This window comes from Morone saxatilis, unplaced genomic scaffold (genome assembly GCF_004916995.1).
Source record: "Morone saxatilis isolate NCDOM2014 unplaced genomic scaffold, NCSU_SB_2.0 Contig20, whole genome shotgun sequence".
Taxonomy (NCBI): Eukaryota; Metazoa; Chordata; class Actinopteri; family Moronidae; genus Morone; species Morone saxatilis.
In genome coordinates, this window is record NW_023339763.1 from 22,098,118 (window position 1) to 22,115,070 (window position 16,953).

The 16,953-nt window shown below is 43.1% G+C and overlaps 1 protein-coding gene across 2 annotated transcripts in view; it reads left to right on the forward strand.

Moving 5' to 3' along the window:
- The window catches only part of nrip1b (nuclear receptor interacting protein 1b), a 39,976-nt gene extending 31,959 nt beyond the window's left edge, over positions 1-8,017 (forward strand). For both annotated transcript variants that reach the window (XM_035667244.1, XM_035667245.1), the window contains one exon: positions 1,667-8,017. In XM_035667244.1, the coding sequence (XP_035523137.1) occupies positions 2,122-5,766 (3,645 nt within the window). In that variant the 5' untranslated portion in view covers positions 1,667-2,121 and the 3' untranslated portion in view covers positions 5,767-8,017. The remainder of the gene's footprint in view (positions 1-1,666) is intronic.
- The last annotated feature ends 8,936 nt before the right edge of the window (positions 8,018-16,953 follow it).

The window sequence follows — 16,953 nt, forward strand, 5'->3', positions numbered from 1 at the left end:
TAATGCTGCACAGTCCATGAGTCTCACAAACCTTCGTGACCTTAGTTGTGTAAAGATGCCAAGGCCGGATTGTTTCTCCTACTGCCTACTCAGGACCGTTAATTGTTGCACTGATCAACTTAAACCAGCTGCCTGGGATCCGCTGCTCCATTTCAAGGTGGATTAAAAAGTTCCGACCTGTTGCGGCCTCCACTGTCATGACAACAGCCTGTGGGACCTTGGGCCACAGGATGGATTTCAGCCTGATTAGGAAGCCTGCTTTTTTTTTTCTTTTGCCCCTGGGTTGCTTTTTGGCCCTTGCTAGCTGCTCTCATGTGATAGTATTTAGGCTGGTAGCTGCCGTGGTGCTGGCATGCCTCGGTCATAATCGAGAGGCTGCTGTCCTGTTTTTTGACCTGCTTTATGTTGGTTCCACTCAGCAGACACCAACAGGTTGAGGACGCATCGGGAAAAGTACACGGACAGCAGCTGAGGCGATGGTGGAAGGCTCTGTATGTAATTTAACCATTATCGGGATGCGGCCCAGACTGTCGGAGTGCGTGTCCTGTATCCATCGAAACCACGCTGACAGCGGTTCAGAGGCAGAAGCGCGTGCGTCCCCAAGTGGCAGCGGCCCGCTGGACACTGTCACTCGGCAACTGGCACAAATGCCTCACCCCCAGTGTCACCGGGTTTCTGCCTCCGGACGGCACGTTGGTGTTGTGTTGACAGGTGCACCGCGTCCTGTAAGCCACCCCCCCACCGCTCGGGTTAATACGACACACACCACACATCACACGACACCCCACCACCCACACACACACACACACACGAAATACACGCACACTTGACAGTCAAGTACAGCTTGTCTGTTAGCTATATCCTGGCTGTCTCACTGCCTTTGTACTGTACCCATAAACACAACTCAACTCACATCAAGTCAGTTCATGTTTTTCTCTTGTCTTCTGATTTAAAAACAATTCAGGGTCAAAACAGCTAAGCTTTGTGAAGGATTCACAGCTGGCCAGGTGTTAATAAAGATGCAGTGAAGAGACTGAGAAGCCACCAGAACGGTTTTCACGTACTCTATGTATGTGTGAGAATATGCATGTATATGTATCTATGTCTTCATGCACATTTTCATGCTTGTGTCGAGGCATGAATGCTTAAATGCCAACGTGTGTGCATGTGGGTGGGTGGCTCCCACTTTATGTAGACCGAGGGTTGCATCGTGTGAGATGCTGCTCAAGTGCATAAGGAGCAGGAGGTGGTGGGGGGGATAATCCACTGAAATGACAAGCTGCATAAGAAATTATTCACAGCTCTCACAAGGCCCTTCACTTTTGAAAGACATCGCTGTGAGGGGCTTATAGCTCAAGACCTGAATGTTTTCAAGGTAGTGGGCTTGAATTTTCAATTTGGATCCAATCAGGCCTAATCTACATTTGTCGTCTGTTCAGTGGCTGCAAGAGGAGAGTGCAGAGAGGAGAAGGGGCCGTGTGCAGTCAATCTGAAATGTTGCTAAGTAACAGAGATGGCAGACGAGGTGGTGAAATGAATGTGATATAGTACTGTGCAAATCCCTGCTTCTCACACAGTTTCTCCTTTTTCTCCTCTTTTTCTGCACCCAACCATCTCACTCTCCCTCCCCCCTCCTCCCTCTTTTCTCTCTCACTCACTCCCATAGGTCCCCCATGTGAGATCTGCAAAGCTGAAAGGCGCCACTGACAGAACCACAGCCAGGCCTTAGGACAGACATCCCAAACATCCACAGCCACGGAATGTGTCAACATCTTTGTGGTGAAATCCCGCTGACTCCTCGCTTGCTACTCACATAAGCCTGGAGCAGGGCCTTCTGGGATCCTACGGTGTTTAAAGGCATATAACAATGCCTGGGAGGCCCACCTGCCCCAGATTGCCCCCAACCATGGTTGCTGTTTCACAACAGTGCTGACTGTGCCCAATACAGAGAGGGATCACATCCGGCCAGTTCATCCTTCAGTCCCCTGCAGACTCACTGTGCAATTGCCTGCCCTCTTTTTGGTGTTGAGGAAGTACATGCCACTGTCAACCAGATGACCTAGTGGACATTTGTTTCCCAGTAGCAGTGCTGAACCATACGAGGGGATCCTAGTATTGAACATGACTCATGGGGAGGAGCCTGGCCCTGAGACACACAAGGATTCAGCTGTTCTAACTTATCTGGAAGGTTTACTGATGCATCCAGTGGTAGCCGGGCCTGGGGCCACGGCAAGCGGGAGGTCTGAGGCCGCCCACAGCAACCAGGAGCAGGGTGACAAGGGGGGTGGGCCCTTCCAACTGCCCAACCATGGCCCTGCAGCTCCTAAGGCTGGAACCAATGGGCCCACACTAGGTTCTTCGCAGCACCTGAAGAAGGCCCGCCTACTGCGCTCTGGAGCCTGGAATGAACCAGGGAACCAGCGGATGAGTTCACCCCCAATGGAGCTGAATGGCCAAGGGGGAGGCCTGCAAAATGGAGCACTAGAGGGATCTCCTCATGCTGGGGAGAGCACCCTGTTGGCTTCCCTACTTCAGTCATTCAGCTCACGGCTTCAGAGTGTGGCAATGTCTCAGCACTCTAATAAACCTCCCAGTGAGTGTTCCTCACCCTCAAAGGCACCACCTGCAGACAAAGAGCCACTTCCGGTTTATGGGACAGCCTCAAGCCGCTTGAAGGGCCTAATGAGGAAGAGTAAACTTCAGAATCACAGCAACACACCTTACAGTCGCCGGGGACACAGTCAGGACAGACCCCCAGAATCACCTCGGTCAGCACACAGTGCCACGCCTCCCTCTGCTCCTGCAGCTGCTGAATCAGTATCCTGTGCAGAGCGCCTAAAGGCAGTGGCCAACATGGTGAAAATCCGTTCAAGTCCAGCACCTTCACCCAAGCCCAGTGTGGCCTGCAGTCAACTGGCCCTGCTGCTGTCCAGTGAAGCCCATCTCCAGCAGTACTCCAGAGAGCATGCGCTTAAAGCCCAGCTCTCTGGAAGATCTGCCAGCGAGAGACTAGCTGCCATGGCAAACCAGCAGCATGGCCAGGACAAAAGGCCACCTAGTGTGGGAGGGACTCTGCCTGCAGCCCCAGACACACTAAGCTCCTTAACAACCCAAAATGGAATGACAACAACAACTACAATAACAACAACACTCCCTCGAACGGCCCTGTCCAGTCCACAGAGCCCCTCTTTGCTTCGTGGCCATAGCCAAAGCTCCCCACCCACTCCCCCACATGCTCCAAACCACACTCACAGCCAAACACCTAGGGAGAAGCGAAGCTTTGACTCACGCCCAACCCGTCCCCCCCAGACATGCAGCAGCTTGTTGCTGCTGCTACTCAACAACCACAACAACCAGAAGCAGCTGACCAAGAATGGGCACCTTGAGGACAGCTGTGGCATTCTGCCGCCAAGTGGCTCTTCTTCAGTCACATCGGACAGTGAGTGTTCCACCCAGGAGAGAAGCCTGACCAAGGACAGTAGTGATGCAGAGAGTTCATACTCAAGTTGCTCTCCCATTGACCTTTCCATAAGAAGCCGGGCCAATACACAAGACACGGGGCTCAAAACTACCACCCCCTCTTGCTCCTTTTCCTCCTTCTCCTCTTCCACCTCTACCCTCTCTTCTTCCACCACAGTGTTTTCCTCCACCCCAGCTGCCTTCTCTCCTCAAGCTTCTGCTCAACCCTCCACCACCACCTTTTCACCTTCCTCTACTGTTGTCTCCTCTGTTTCCACTGCTATTTCTTCATGTTCCTCCTCCTCTATCTCTACATCCTCCCTGGACAAACTAACTGAATCTTTAATAAACAAGTGGAAGCCAGAGCCATCAGGATCAAAGGTGTCCAAGAACAAGGAGCCTGAAATGAGCCCAGACCTAAAATCCCACCCTAAAGTCACACTTATGCAGCTTCTCCTTGAACGCAGAAATAATGAGATGGTTAATAAAAGCGTAGGTAACCAGGATTTGCCACTTGATATAACTATGGCCACCATGTCTCGAGGACAAACAAAGGGATTGGTGCCCTGGGAAGAGACCAGGACAAAAAGCCCCTTAGATAGACCTGTAGCCCTAGCTCAGCCACTGTACTCACTTAGTCGTGACCCTGGCAGCGCACTATCCCCTTACTCTTATCCCTCCCCCAATGTCCAGTCCAGCCCACTGGATTTGTGTAAGTCTAAAGCCTTCCCTGCTGAGAAGGCTTCAGAGCCTGCCTTCAGTGCCAGTAAACTGTTACAGAATCTGGCTCAGTGTGGCACAGCATCTTCCTCCCCACCCATTCCCCCCAGTAAAGGGGTGGGTCAGGAGCTCGATGCCAGCAGGCCCCTTGCCCTATTGGAAAGGCTCAATGCTCCAATCCATAGGACCACCACCACTCCACTCTCCGACGGACCCTCAGGCAGTGGCACACCTTTCAGTCAGAAGGAAGCTTCTCCTCCTTCATCACAGATTGAGAACCTTCTAGAGAGGCGCACTGTGCTGCAGCTCCTTCTAGGAACAGGCTCGGCTACTGCTACAGGCAGCCGCAAAGATAGGCCCAGTGGGAGTGGCAGGAGAAGTGTGGAGGTGGCAGGTGGGTGCTATGAGAGGAGCCCTGGTGCTTCTATTGTCTGTGACAGCTCCAACGGGCCCCCTTTGGACATAAAGGTCAAAACGGAGATCACCGAGGAGGTGGGACAGTCCTCGGTCATGTCTGAGGACTCCAATTGCAGAAAGAGACATAGTGGCTATGAGAAGAATAGCCCACTCTCAGATTCTCAGCAGGATTTTAAAACAGAGCCACGGCCTGCAGAGGTCATAGCAAAATATGGCCTCCTCAGCCAGTTGCTTAAACAACAGACTGCTACCTATTATACCAGTGCTGCTATGCAGGCTGAGTCACAGCCCAGACAGGTTAAAGAGGAACAGAGGGACTATCCAAGTCCCAGTCCCAAGAAGAGACGCATCTGCTCTGATCGGACTGATAGTTTGAATAACATCAGCTCTCCGAGAGCAGTGGACAGTGGGGACACAAACATTTTTGCCTCATCTGCTGTTCAGGAAGAGCCTGACCAGCAGAGGAGTCTGAAGGAAGAGGAGGCTCCACCCAGGAGCCCACCAAGTGAAACCCTCACCAGAGAGAGTCGGGGCTTCAATGTGCTCAAACAGCTGCTGCTCTCTGACAACTGCCTGAAGGAGCTGTCCCAGCAGCCGCGGGGGACACCCAGTCCCTCGGTCCTGCAGGCCAATGGCAAGGCCAATGGCAGCATTCTCAGTCAGCCTTCACATAACCACAGCTTCCTCCACCTACCCAGCTGGCACCCCCATGGTTCCCTCAACTCAGGGCTTCCAAGTAATCTCCGACCACTGCCCACCCCCCCTGCAGGTGACAGCCCTATCCGCTCCCCCTGGAGCCGCCACCCCGCTCCATGGCCAGTCACTCAAAAACGAGACCCCCCTACTCTAGTCAAACAGGAGCCTGAGAGCCCTGTTCGATGGAGTAGTCAGGAGAACGAGGAGGAGGAGGGTTGTGACTCAAACCTGGACTCTCCACGACTCTCACGTTCCAACCCCATCCTGTATTACATGTTGCAGAAGGGCAGCATTCAGCTGAGGAAGGAGGTGAGGGATCAGGCAGAGGGAACCCAGTCTGTGGTCAGAGTTAAAGAAGAGCCAATCAGTGACATGCATGCATATGAACAAAGTCTGAGCTCCACCCCGCAATCACCGACCCACAATGACAAGCACAGCCATGAGAGCCAGGGGCTGAGCCAATCATCTGAATAGGAGTTGTATCAACTACAGAAAAATACAGAATGGAATCAAATTCATTGACTCTTTTATTTCTCCTTTTTTAATGACTTGCCAAATTGGTTTGATGAGACAAATAACAAAGAATGAGAAAATGTTTTTTTAGTGGAATAGAGCAAGTTCAACCTTAAATGGATATTTGCATTGGTTTCTCAATTTTAAATAGTGAGGTCATGGAATGGTACAAAACAGGTCTATTTTAGCAAAATGTCTAATTGATTCAACCAAAACTACACAACTGTCATAAATTTGACCTTTCCCACCAATGATTAGCATGCACTACATATTTAATTTAGTCAATTAAGTCCTCCTTTACCATTTGGTCTTGGTTTACACTTATTGTTTGTATCTAAATTGTTCACATATCACTATTCCATGTCCTCTTTGTTGCCTGCCATAAAACATTTAGAAAGAACATTTCAGGCAACATTTATTATTGATGACTCCAAAAATGTTAGCGCTCAGTTCAGTGGACATTTATTTATTTTCTCCATCAGAACATTTTCAGATAGACAAAGTCCCATCAATTTTAGATAAGATTCCAAATAAAGTCATTCTAGGGCAGACACAGCAGTCTATTACAACAATGTACATGATAAATTCATTCAAAGGAGGACCTTGAAAACAATATTCACACTGCAATAGCTTCGGTGGGGATCCCTTCAATGATGAATGCTTCTGTCTTGCTTTTCCTCAAGATTCACAGCGTGGTTTAATTACCAATGGAGTAAGAATATATCAATGGTGGTTCGAATGGTCACAACTCATTGAATTATGCTTTTATTTGAATTGAACTTTGAAGGGCAATATTCGAAAGTGCAAATTCAGGGTGATGTGTTTGCAGGTTTTGTGCAGTTTTGAGCAGATGGGTCAACAGAGCGTGTGGTGGTGCTTACAGTTGAGCAACTGTATGTAAACAGGTTTATAGAGCAACAGTTAAAAGGCTGCAGTGTCTGAGAAACGAATCTTACCATCCTGGGTAAACCCACACCACGTTTCTTCATGCACACAAAAACTGTGTGTGCAGCACATGGCTTTTAATTATAATTTCAAATAAAGGAGCATCCAGAGTTTGCACTATCGAAGTAGAGTCCTAGGTGTCCTTTTCAGAATAATTTAATGGCATGTAATAAAAAAATGTCAGTATTGTTATCTGTTGAGAATTTGACAGTTTGTGATTTATTTTCATAATTTCTTAACTGTTGTGGTTTATGAACATCTTTTATTTTTTGTGGCAGTCTCTTAACTCATAAAATGTCAAAAGAATTGCATGATAACTGAGAGAAGACCACAGGTACATCTTTGTTTTCACAGCAGCTGGATATGTGTACCTGCCCCCCAATAATCACCAAGACATTTTGGTGTCTTGAGGGATATCTGGTATCTAGCTCCTTATTTTGATTGTACTGTATTCTTTTCAGTTAATTTCACACACTGCTTTATCCATTTAGTCTTGTGATCTTTTTAATACATATACCTATGAAGTACGTCTCTTCGATTAATACATTTTCACAATGGTTAAATATATTTGTGTAAATAGTACTTTCAGTATGAAAGATGACTATTTTGTAATGTTTAAGAAAAGATATTACCCTAGTTTTTAATGCCCTGATATGTAAATATGAATTATATGCATACAAGTGTACATACAAAGGCAGAGGATGCTATGCCCATCTTTTTTTGGTTGGTTTGTTCTTTGCATGTGTCTCTATGTGGTAAATGATAATCTATCCTGCGCTGTGTTGTGTAATAATGTCTGACTCTCCTCACTGCTGCCTGTTGCATGCAGACGCATGGGAACTACCTGTGTATCCCTACTGGTGATGGGGGAAAATGTCAAGTCTTAAAATAGGTCTTTTTTATCACAGAGAGAGGTTCGTTTAGAATATGAACAGTCCCTAAATAACCACAGACTGTTGAGCAAGTTGATTAAAATGTGTGAAAAATAAACGTGCATTGAATATTTTTGTGATTTTCTTTTCTGTTACTGGTTAACAAAAGCTCTGTGAAAGAGCTCGGGGCTATAGTGGGGGATTGACGTACAATCATAGATCTGCATTGTGCATCTAAGAAATACATTTGTAGCAGCAAATATAAAAAAAAAAGGTGTTTCATTTTTTCATGTGAAGACCTGAAACATTATTTCATTTTTTATGTTTTCATTTTTGGTGTTCATTTGCACTGATATCTCAGAAATAAAGTACTAAAATGCATGACCTAGTATGAATGTGTTCCTCTTTTTCTAGTTTGCTATTGGGAAGTGTGTTTTTCTCTTATGCACAAATTGGGGATGTGTGCACGTATATCACATATTATAAGAGGTTATCTGGGGAAGCTCTAGCCTTTCAGGTGCCACTATAAAACACATTTGTATCTCTCTAAATGATTTTAAACTATACATGTGTTGAATTACTGTTTGACAGTCATGTGCAGCTTAGTTGAAATTCATGCAAGTCACTTTTACAGAACATGTTAACATAAACAAGAGCAACCAGTTTGGAAACTGTGGGACCATACATCCCTTCTGACTTACCTCACAACACAGATTATTATTATTAAAAAAGGACATCAAAGCCAAACTGCACTTTGTGTAATAAAAGACTCTGGTTCATTAGAGCGAGAGGATGTCCTGTATTTGCCCTGAAACTTCTGCTTCTGAGTTGGCTGCTGTTCACTACAGTGCTGAGTCTTAACAAAGGCAGGAAAGACACTGAAAGGAGGGAGGACACATGGAGGTCACCAGATGTACACTGAATGCCCAAGGAGGTGCCTTACAAAATGGAACATATATCTTTTATTTAGGACCCAAAATAGACCTTGTTGTACAGTCAAAACCTTAATTCTCATGTTCAGTCTGGAAAGTTGTCCATTTGGAGATAATTTTTTTGACTTGAGAAAAACAGCCTGTAGCGTGAGACTTCCTAAAGGTGAAGATGAGTTCAAGCTAAACTTCCCTTGCTCTGGGTTTGAATATGAGGTCCAGTGGGTGAACAGACGGCTTTTTGTCTGCAGTGCACTTTTGAAATCGCAGCGCAGTTCCTCAGCCCTGACTTCCCTTTTATTTAATACTCCCCATGACTGACTGCACTCTCTTTAAACTCCCAGTAACCTTTCCCCTCCGTGAACTTCTCCATTTCAAGATTCTTATCAAGGCTGAACCGCCAGTAACCTCTTGATTTCCTCTGATTGCTGCAGCAGCGGCAAACATAAAGGAGGGAGTCACAAGTTTAAGCTGAGGTCAAGGTGTAAAACTTGACAATCGGCTGTTTGTCTGTGGCTTCTCTCTTTGATTTCCTGACCTCAGCATGAGGCCAAAAGGATGTGAGTGCTGCACACCAGGCCACCAATGACTCAACTAGGGGCCATGGACTCGGAAGTCCCACAACAGACATTTCATAGTTACGAGGCCTCAGAAAACTATTTCCTGGCGTTACAGATGCTTATTCTCTGACAAACAACTTAATGACTGTACTTAACGTCCCCGGTCAAGGGTTTATCTGCATGGGAACGCATGAACTGTTAAAACACCAACTACAATTGTGCATAGATTTGAGTATTAATGAGAAACTCTTGCTAGGTGCTTTGTTTATTCACATGGAGGCCATACAGAGCTAACACTTGTCACGAGTTGTCATGGTGATTGGTGTGATAAATATGCTCACAGATGTTCGATCACTCTCTCCTCATACAAGTGTTTGAACTTTGAGCACATGGTTTGACCTCACATGTTATGTAAACACACACACACACGTACACACACAATGTAATTAGCATTTTATGGGTCGCATGACCCCATTTGGAGTGTCATAACAGCAGAATTTATAAATAAAAAGCTATAATACCACACTTTCTTACTAACAGATAGCAATAAAAAACCTTCTGTACTTTGCCCTGAAGTAATGCTACTGCAGTGCCTGGATGAGAGTAAGCATAGATGAGAGCAGCCTTAAGTCAGACAACAATAAAGAGGTTAAAGCAAACACCTGGGGAAACTCCTGCTTTGAGAAAGGAGGTCAAATTGGTTTATTTTCCCAACCTTATACCGGTTCCCCCAGTGGGGACTTTGCTTTTGAAGATGTACCTCTTTGTGAAGTCTGTTCCTTAACCCCCGAGGGTCACGACCTTTTGCACCCCCCTCCTTGCCCTGACCTGGTTGATCCTGTTTCCCGGGACAGGATCAACTGTTGGCCTGCAGCTGTGGCACCCCCCACACCCTCCCTCTTCCTCGCATACACACACAAACCACACACCACCAGCACCACCCACCTTCCTCCCCCCTCCCCTCCCCATTCCTCTAACGTTGTGTGTAAATATGACAAGTGGCAGCACGGCTTCAATTCTTTCTTTCCTTTCACGCCTGTTGGCCTCTTGACCCTTGCTGCTTCCCATGGCCTCCTCGTCTACATACATGAAGCGAAGTAAGCAGTAAAGAAAGTGAAAAGACTACCTACTGCACCAGCGAGCCCACTGCGTGTAAAGTACAAGAGTAAAGTACAAGAATTTACAGTTTTTTTATAGTTGCTAAGATCAAGGATAGCTATTCTGTAAAGCTTCCTTATTGGTGGCCATGTGCGAGCATGTAAACAGAGCCAATGTAATATTCATGATGAGGGAGAGTCCCTGTGGTCCACAGTTCAAGCCTGTCAGCTTGAGGGATCTTGGCTGACACTGAAAGAACATGGATGATGTTTGCCATGTCGGATAAGCACAAGGGTAAATGTTTTACAAACTGGCTAGGGAGAAGAAGCAATGTCAATCCCCTGTCTGCCAGTGGATTCGACCTCCGCGGATCTCCTCACGAGTGGAAGCATTCTCTTGTCAAGTCTTTTTTACATGTTCTTGCTCATACATGTGATGGTGGTGATTCCTCAAAATAGAAGCAGATCCCCTTTGTGGTCAGTCATGTTTTTAGAGGTGATTCATTTCAGGCTAGACCTGACTCTGGCCTTCTCTGTTTACACCTATTTTAACAGCTAAATTCTTCCATGAGAAAAATATCATCTTTAGAAAATGTATTTATCACTAACTTCCTGTATGTTTCATCACAAATGATGACGCTGTGGTTGATCTGCGGGGTCATGAACTTTCCAAGTAAACATTTCTGAAAATCCCCGGTAGAATGAGAAAGGGCAGTTCAGTGTCAACCAGTCTGGCTGAGACCAGCTTGGGATGTGAACTTTGTGCTGCGGGGGCTAAGGGCCATTTAGGACGAAGCATGCCAAATTTAACTCTGTTGAGTTTGTGCTCTGATGTTCCACTCAGTGTGAAGTCATACAGAAAGAAATAATAAAGCTGCATCTAGCATTCAGGAAGGATTCAGCTGCAACTCAAACACATTGTTAAAAGCTCTTAACAAGTTTGACGATGTGACAGTATTTAGAATTGAGGAGAGGAGAGAAATATGTTACTTTGCTATTGTTCAATATTTTGTACTGCTGAACTTTAGCATGTTAGCTTTGTCATATTGTGAGTTATTTATTCTATTTATTATTCTATGTATTTTATGTTTTAAAATATTTTATGTGTGATTTTTAAAGACTTCAAAGAACACAGTCTGGATTATATATTAAACATTGCATTTCAACCTCATTGGCACAGGTGAGTGCATGGAAGGTATCTTGCAAATGTCATCAAGGAAATGTTTTCTCTCTCTCTTAAACACTGTGGTAAAATATGTAAATTTATATGGACAAATTTTGGTTTGGGGCATTATGTTGGCTTTGAAAAAAAGCATAATAAATATAAAATGTAGTTTATCACTGAAGGGGATTGACAAGTGGAAGTGGTGACTGTCTACCATAACAAAAATTAGAAATCTAGAAAATGGCTGAAATCCTCTCAAACAAATATCTTGTCAGGATGCGCTACACCCAGCCTTGACAGGGTTTAACTACTTCATTCTTTACACTGTCATAAAATCAATGCTCATATTGCACTCTGGGGAAAAGCAGCGAAGGGAAAGGACACAATCAGTGCTGTTTATAATTAAATGAACTATGTATTATTGCTGCCATGACGGCTTCCGACAAAATACACTGATATGTGTTCACTGGCTATAACCCTTGCTGTGCTGCAAGGCCTCTTAGGTACACTGTGTTCATAGTTTCTATATCACATATTAACATCTATGATAGACGCCGTGTCTGTGTTTGATATTAAATATGAGGATCAGTCACTAAAATCTCACTGTAATTTCCCCTGACCACAAAACACACCGAGGGTTATCTTGCTTATATGAAGAACAAGAGCTTATATATGGTTCTGTACTTTAGGAAAAATTGCTTTCGGTGACATATCAGTTTTTAAGATTTCATGTTTTATGACAGTTAAATATCTTGAAGTCAGCAGGGTTAGGGTTTCTGGGCTTAATTTGATTGACTTATTGATTGACTGGCCATTTTTTCCAGGAAAGCAACGTCTACAGATGCAGTGGTTATAATCCATGTGTCCCTTTTTTTCCCCTATAAAAACTAACCTAAGCCATCAAGTCCACCATGGAGAGAGCTGCAGAGATGACCTCCATATGGCTTTGGATCAGGAAGAGTGACCTATGCAGGGGCGTATTCTGACTTCTTTGATCAACACTGGCTGGGTCGCCTGAGCGAGGGTGTTTGATATTGTGAGACTGAAACACCAGATGACCTCAGGATACAGCGCTGATCATGCGTCCCAGTGCGTTCTGGGATGTATCTTCAGATCACCTTGTGTTAGATTGTATGTCGTCGAAATGCTTTGTAATTGAATAACCCGTATTAGGATTTACCAATTAGCAGCAGTTGCACTCTTAGTGTCTTTAAAGATGGTGAAAGAAAGAGTGTCAGTCTGCTTGGAGAAACTGCTTTACGTAAGAAAAGAGATCCTAACAATTATACCAAATTTCATAGCGACTGTGCCAACTCATTTGGACTTAAAGCCATTATGTGATAGGCTACACTCGTAAAAAAAATTATCACAACTCAATTTCTTATAGTGACCGGCACAATGGTCTGTTCAAGTGCGGGTGGATGATAATGGATGATGCTTTGTCAGCCATATTCAGAGACATGTAATTGCCGCAAGCCCTTAGTTAATAAAAAAAATTGCTTTAGTCACAATAACTCTACAGTATCCGTCTGCAGCCTTGGAGCTCGGCCTGTCTCTAAAACCCCTGAGTGAAACATGGACAGTGAGTAGAACCTGAGAAATGACTGAAAAAAACAGGGCAGCACGGAGGAGATGACCGTGGATGCATTTCAAGAGTTTGTTTCCAAAACAGTGATGCAATGAGCCAAATCAACCTGGTCTATTTGGAGAGGGTCTTATTTTAGCAGCATACTAGGCGCCATGGTTTGTGACCTTTGTTAAAACATGACAATCCTGGGGTAAAAGTCTAAATATTATCATCTATTAATTCTATACCTGCTTAGTCTTTTTCAGGATCCCAACAGGAATGCAGACTCCAATCCAAAGCATGCGTGCCAGCAAGTGAAATACAGTAATAGTCAAACGACAAGTAAAAGCTAAAGCACAATATAATAGTTCTCTGTTTCATGCAGTGTGGAGGCTAAAGGCTAAACACATGGTAGATTTAGCCACAGGGCAAGTCCCTGCGCCAGATCGTAAAGGACCCTGAAAGTTACACATCCACTGCAGATACGTTTGAATTTTAACCTTTAAATTTGAATCACAATATACTTTATGAGTCCAAGTCAGACAGAAGTGAGACTTCATCAGTTGTCTTAATACAACAAGATTCAATCTTGGTTATTATATTAACAAGTATGGTCATTTTACTCACTTCATGAAATTGCATTAAATGTACATGTTCTAAACAGTACTTGTGTAACAAATTTAGTTTCTCTTATGATTTTTATTATCACAGATCTATAATTTATGATTTTGTGGTGGATTACTGAATCAGACAGAGAGCGGGGGGGGTTTAAATGTCCTGGTGTGTGCGTGAAGCTATTATCATACAGCCCTCGGGCTCACTTTCAGGGCTCGTTTTGATCTTAAACAAACAAGTCTGAGCTCTTTATATCAGCTTGTCAGCCAAGGATCTATTCAGACTGCAGCGGCTACTGTTTGACTTTGCCAATTGATTCATCAACTTATTTTCTGATTGGTTTCCTGACAGCTTCTCAGATTCTCTGACTGATAGCTCTACCTCCCGCCTTGAGCTCGACTGTGTGATGTGTCTGCTCAGACGAGAGGTGTTCTGGGCGCTTAAGGTAACCTTCATACACTCTGGTGGTCAGTCAATATTTCAGCATGCTGCACATAGAAGTATAAAACATTGATTAAGGCACAGTGCTGAAAATTGGAAACAGACTTTGTGATTTATAATGCTACTTGATTTACCAAGTGGAATCATTTTCATGATTCATTTCCTTTTGCACATTCCTGCTGCTACTGTACAGTATGGGTCTGTCATTACGCAAGCTGGAGCATCAAAGGAGGATATTGCCATCTGCTGGAAAAAGGTGGAATGACAGTGCAGCATGTAACATTTAACCTTTGTAATGAAAAAATCATCAAGGCTATAACAAAATAATGTATTGAGATATGTTTGTGCATAAAAAAATCAAATGGCACTGATTTTAATAATAATGCTTTTTGTATGTATATATAGATATCTGTAATATGTATGTATGTAATATATCCTGATGAAATCTTCCTTCATAATGTCCCTGTTGGTGTTCCATCCCCCAGTACCACAACAAAGTTCTGACTATTTCCATTAATATTTATATGTACTAGTTAGATGACACAGTTCATGTTAACAAAGCATGCTGACTGCTTCAGCTATAACTATTACAACAATGCTATTCCTGAACATCTAAAGGATGACCCAGTTCTGTGTGAGAGGACTGTTCTCTTCCAACTTGCACTGAATTAATCACAGCTGACAGATTTGAATGCCCACTGTTTGGATGTTGGTGTTATTTTATCTGTCTGAATAATTAGGCCAGGCTTTGGACATCTCAATTTAGACCCTTTATTATCCACAAATGACAAAACCTGTGTTGCTTAACTAGTGAACCCTTATGTCAGACTGCAGCACTTGCATTACACTGTCAACAGAATAGCCACACACAGTGATGATTCTGGGGTTCACATACTGTAAGACGTGACTAGATAATTTAAAGCTGCCCCTAAGATGGACACACCTGGAATTTGAAAACACAGATTAGCCAAATTTCTAAGGGCATAGACTTTTAAACAGCTTCTACCACATGTTGGCCACTTGTTTTGAATAAAATTTGCATTGGATTAACTGTGAAATACCTATCCTCATTTTCATTTTCACCTCCTCACTTTTATTTCTAAAGAGCAGTGGTGGATAAAGTGTTCAGACACTAAGTAAGAGTATCAGCGTGAAAATACTCAATTACATTATACATACAGTCCTGCATTTAAATGTTTTGCTGAAGTAAAATCCAAGGGTAATTAAAGTATCGAAAGTTCAAATACCCATTGTGCAAAATGATATATTATTGAATGTTTCAACATGCTAACTGTGTTTTAATGTTAGATGTTCAAATGCTGGTGCTGATATTAACTATTTTAGATGATGACCATATTGTTCCATAAATCAAACTTGTTTCAGAAGGAAGAAGAAATATTCTTTACATATAAAGTATTTAAAGAAGGCAGAATAAGGGATTGCTGCTTTAGAATCAAGAAAAATGTCACGTTATTCTAGATCATTCTAGTTGACTTCTATTAAAACAGGTTGACATTATCTTACCACAATGACAGACATGTCCACTTGTTTTAAGAAAATAAGACCAAATAGCAGTAGCAGTAATAACCATAGTTATAGTAGTCTGTGCTGTTGTTGTAGCACCTCCTGGAGGCCAAATCATGGTTCTTACCTTGAAATTATGAGCAGGAGGTAACAGCAAAACTATAGTGAACAACCAACACACAATAAAATTTAATGAGGGGAAAGTTAAGGAAATCAAACAGTTCTCAACCCTGAAGCAGACAAAACAGCTTTTTCTGAAAAGACAGGAAAATAACACAATCCAACCCTTTAATTCAGCACCATTTCCACTTGTTTCTACTCACTGTTGTCATGTTACTTATTCTCATGGGTATGGATATTTAAAATTGAATAAAGTACTGACATACTCTCTGTATCACCTGACTGTGACTGACATTTCTTAAGTGCAATCAAAGCATCATTATAAACTGTGAATACAAAATAAAGCAAGTATCAGTTGCAGTTAATTCACAATTATATTCCCAATTACTAACAGAATAATTTACTAAATCTCACTGAATTTGGATAGTTTTTTTTTAAGCTAAATTATGATGTTAAGTTATTGAGTGAATCTACCTCTCACAAAGCAGACAATTTGAGATCTGATTTGTTTGCATTGCTTATATATGTTCATAATGTTATTCTATGGATCATTTGCATTGAAGTTAGACTTGGCTTATTGAATATGTTGGCTTATTGATCACTTTGCTTCTTCTGCGTTGTTTATATGGCTGCAGAAATCCTTTTCCTAGAATGTCAGTTCACTGGAAAGTGAAATACCACAGACAAAATGCCAAGAAGTACGCCTTGAGAATTTGGAGCAAAAGAACAAACAATAAACGCTACCTGCAGAGCCTAGGCAACTTATCAGATGATGTCAGGCAAGGTAAATATTGAGCAGCACACCATGTTGTGGCCTTGTCCAGGGTCATTTTAAAATATTATATCTACATGTACTTATAAATAGGTCTCATAGTCTTATTGTTTCCATTGCACAATACCAAAACAACATTTATCCATAGCTTGACAAACTATTGCATGTGTGGTCATGGTTCGAGCTTTCTAATATCTTACTTCCATTTAAGAACAATTTCAAAACCAATTTAGAGTGCATTTTACAAAACTAAGATTCTTTAGCTCGTGGTAGTAGGGCTAGGGAGTATAATATGGTTGTTCTTTCCTTTCCTTCTTTTAAAAGAACAAATTGGTACTGTGGCATATACAGGCAGAAACATCAATGGATAATAAACAGACATATATTGTTCGGTATCCTTTTTAAAAATGTTGAAAATTGGCTTAATATACTCTTATGAATATGAAATTTTGCCAAGGTCAATAAAGGAGTGGTCATGAACATCAAACAGCACATATTCACGACATAACGCAAATCCAGGAAGGCTGTTGTCAATAATGAA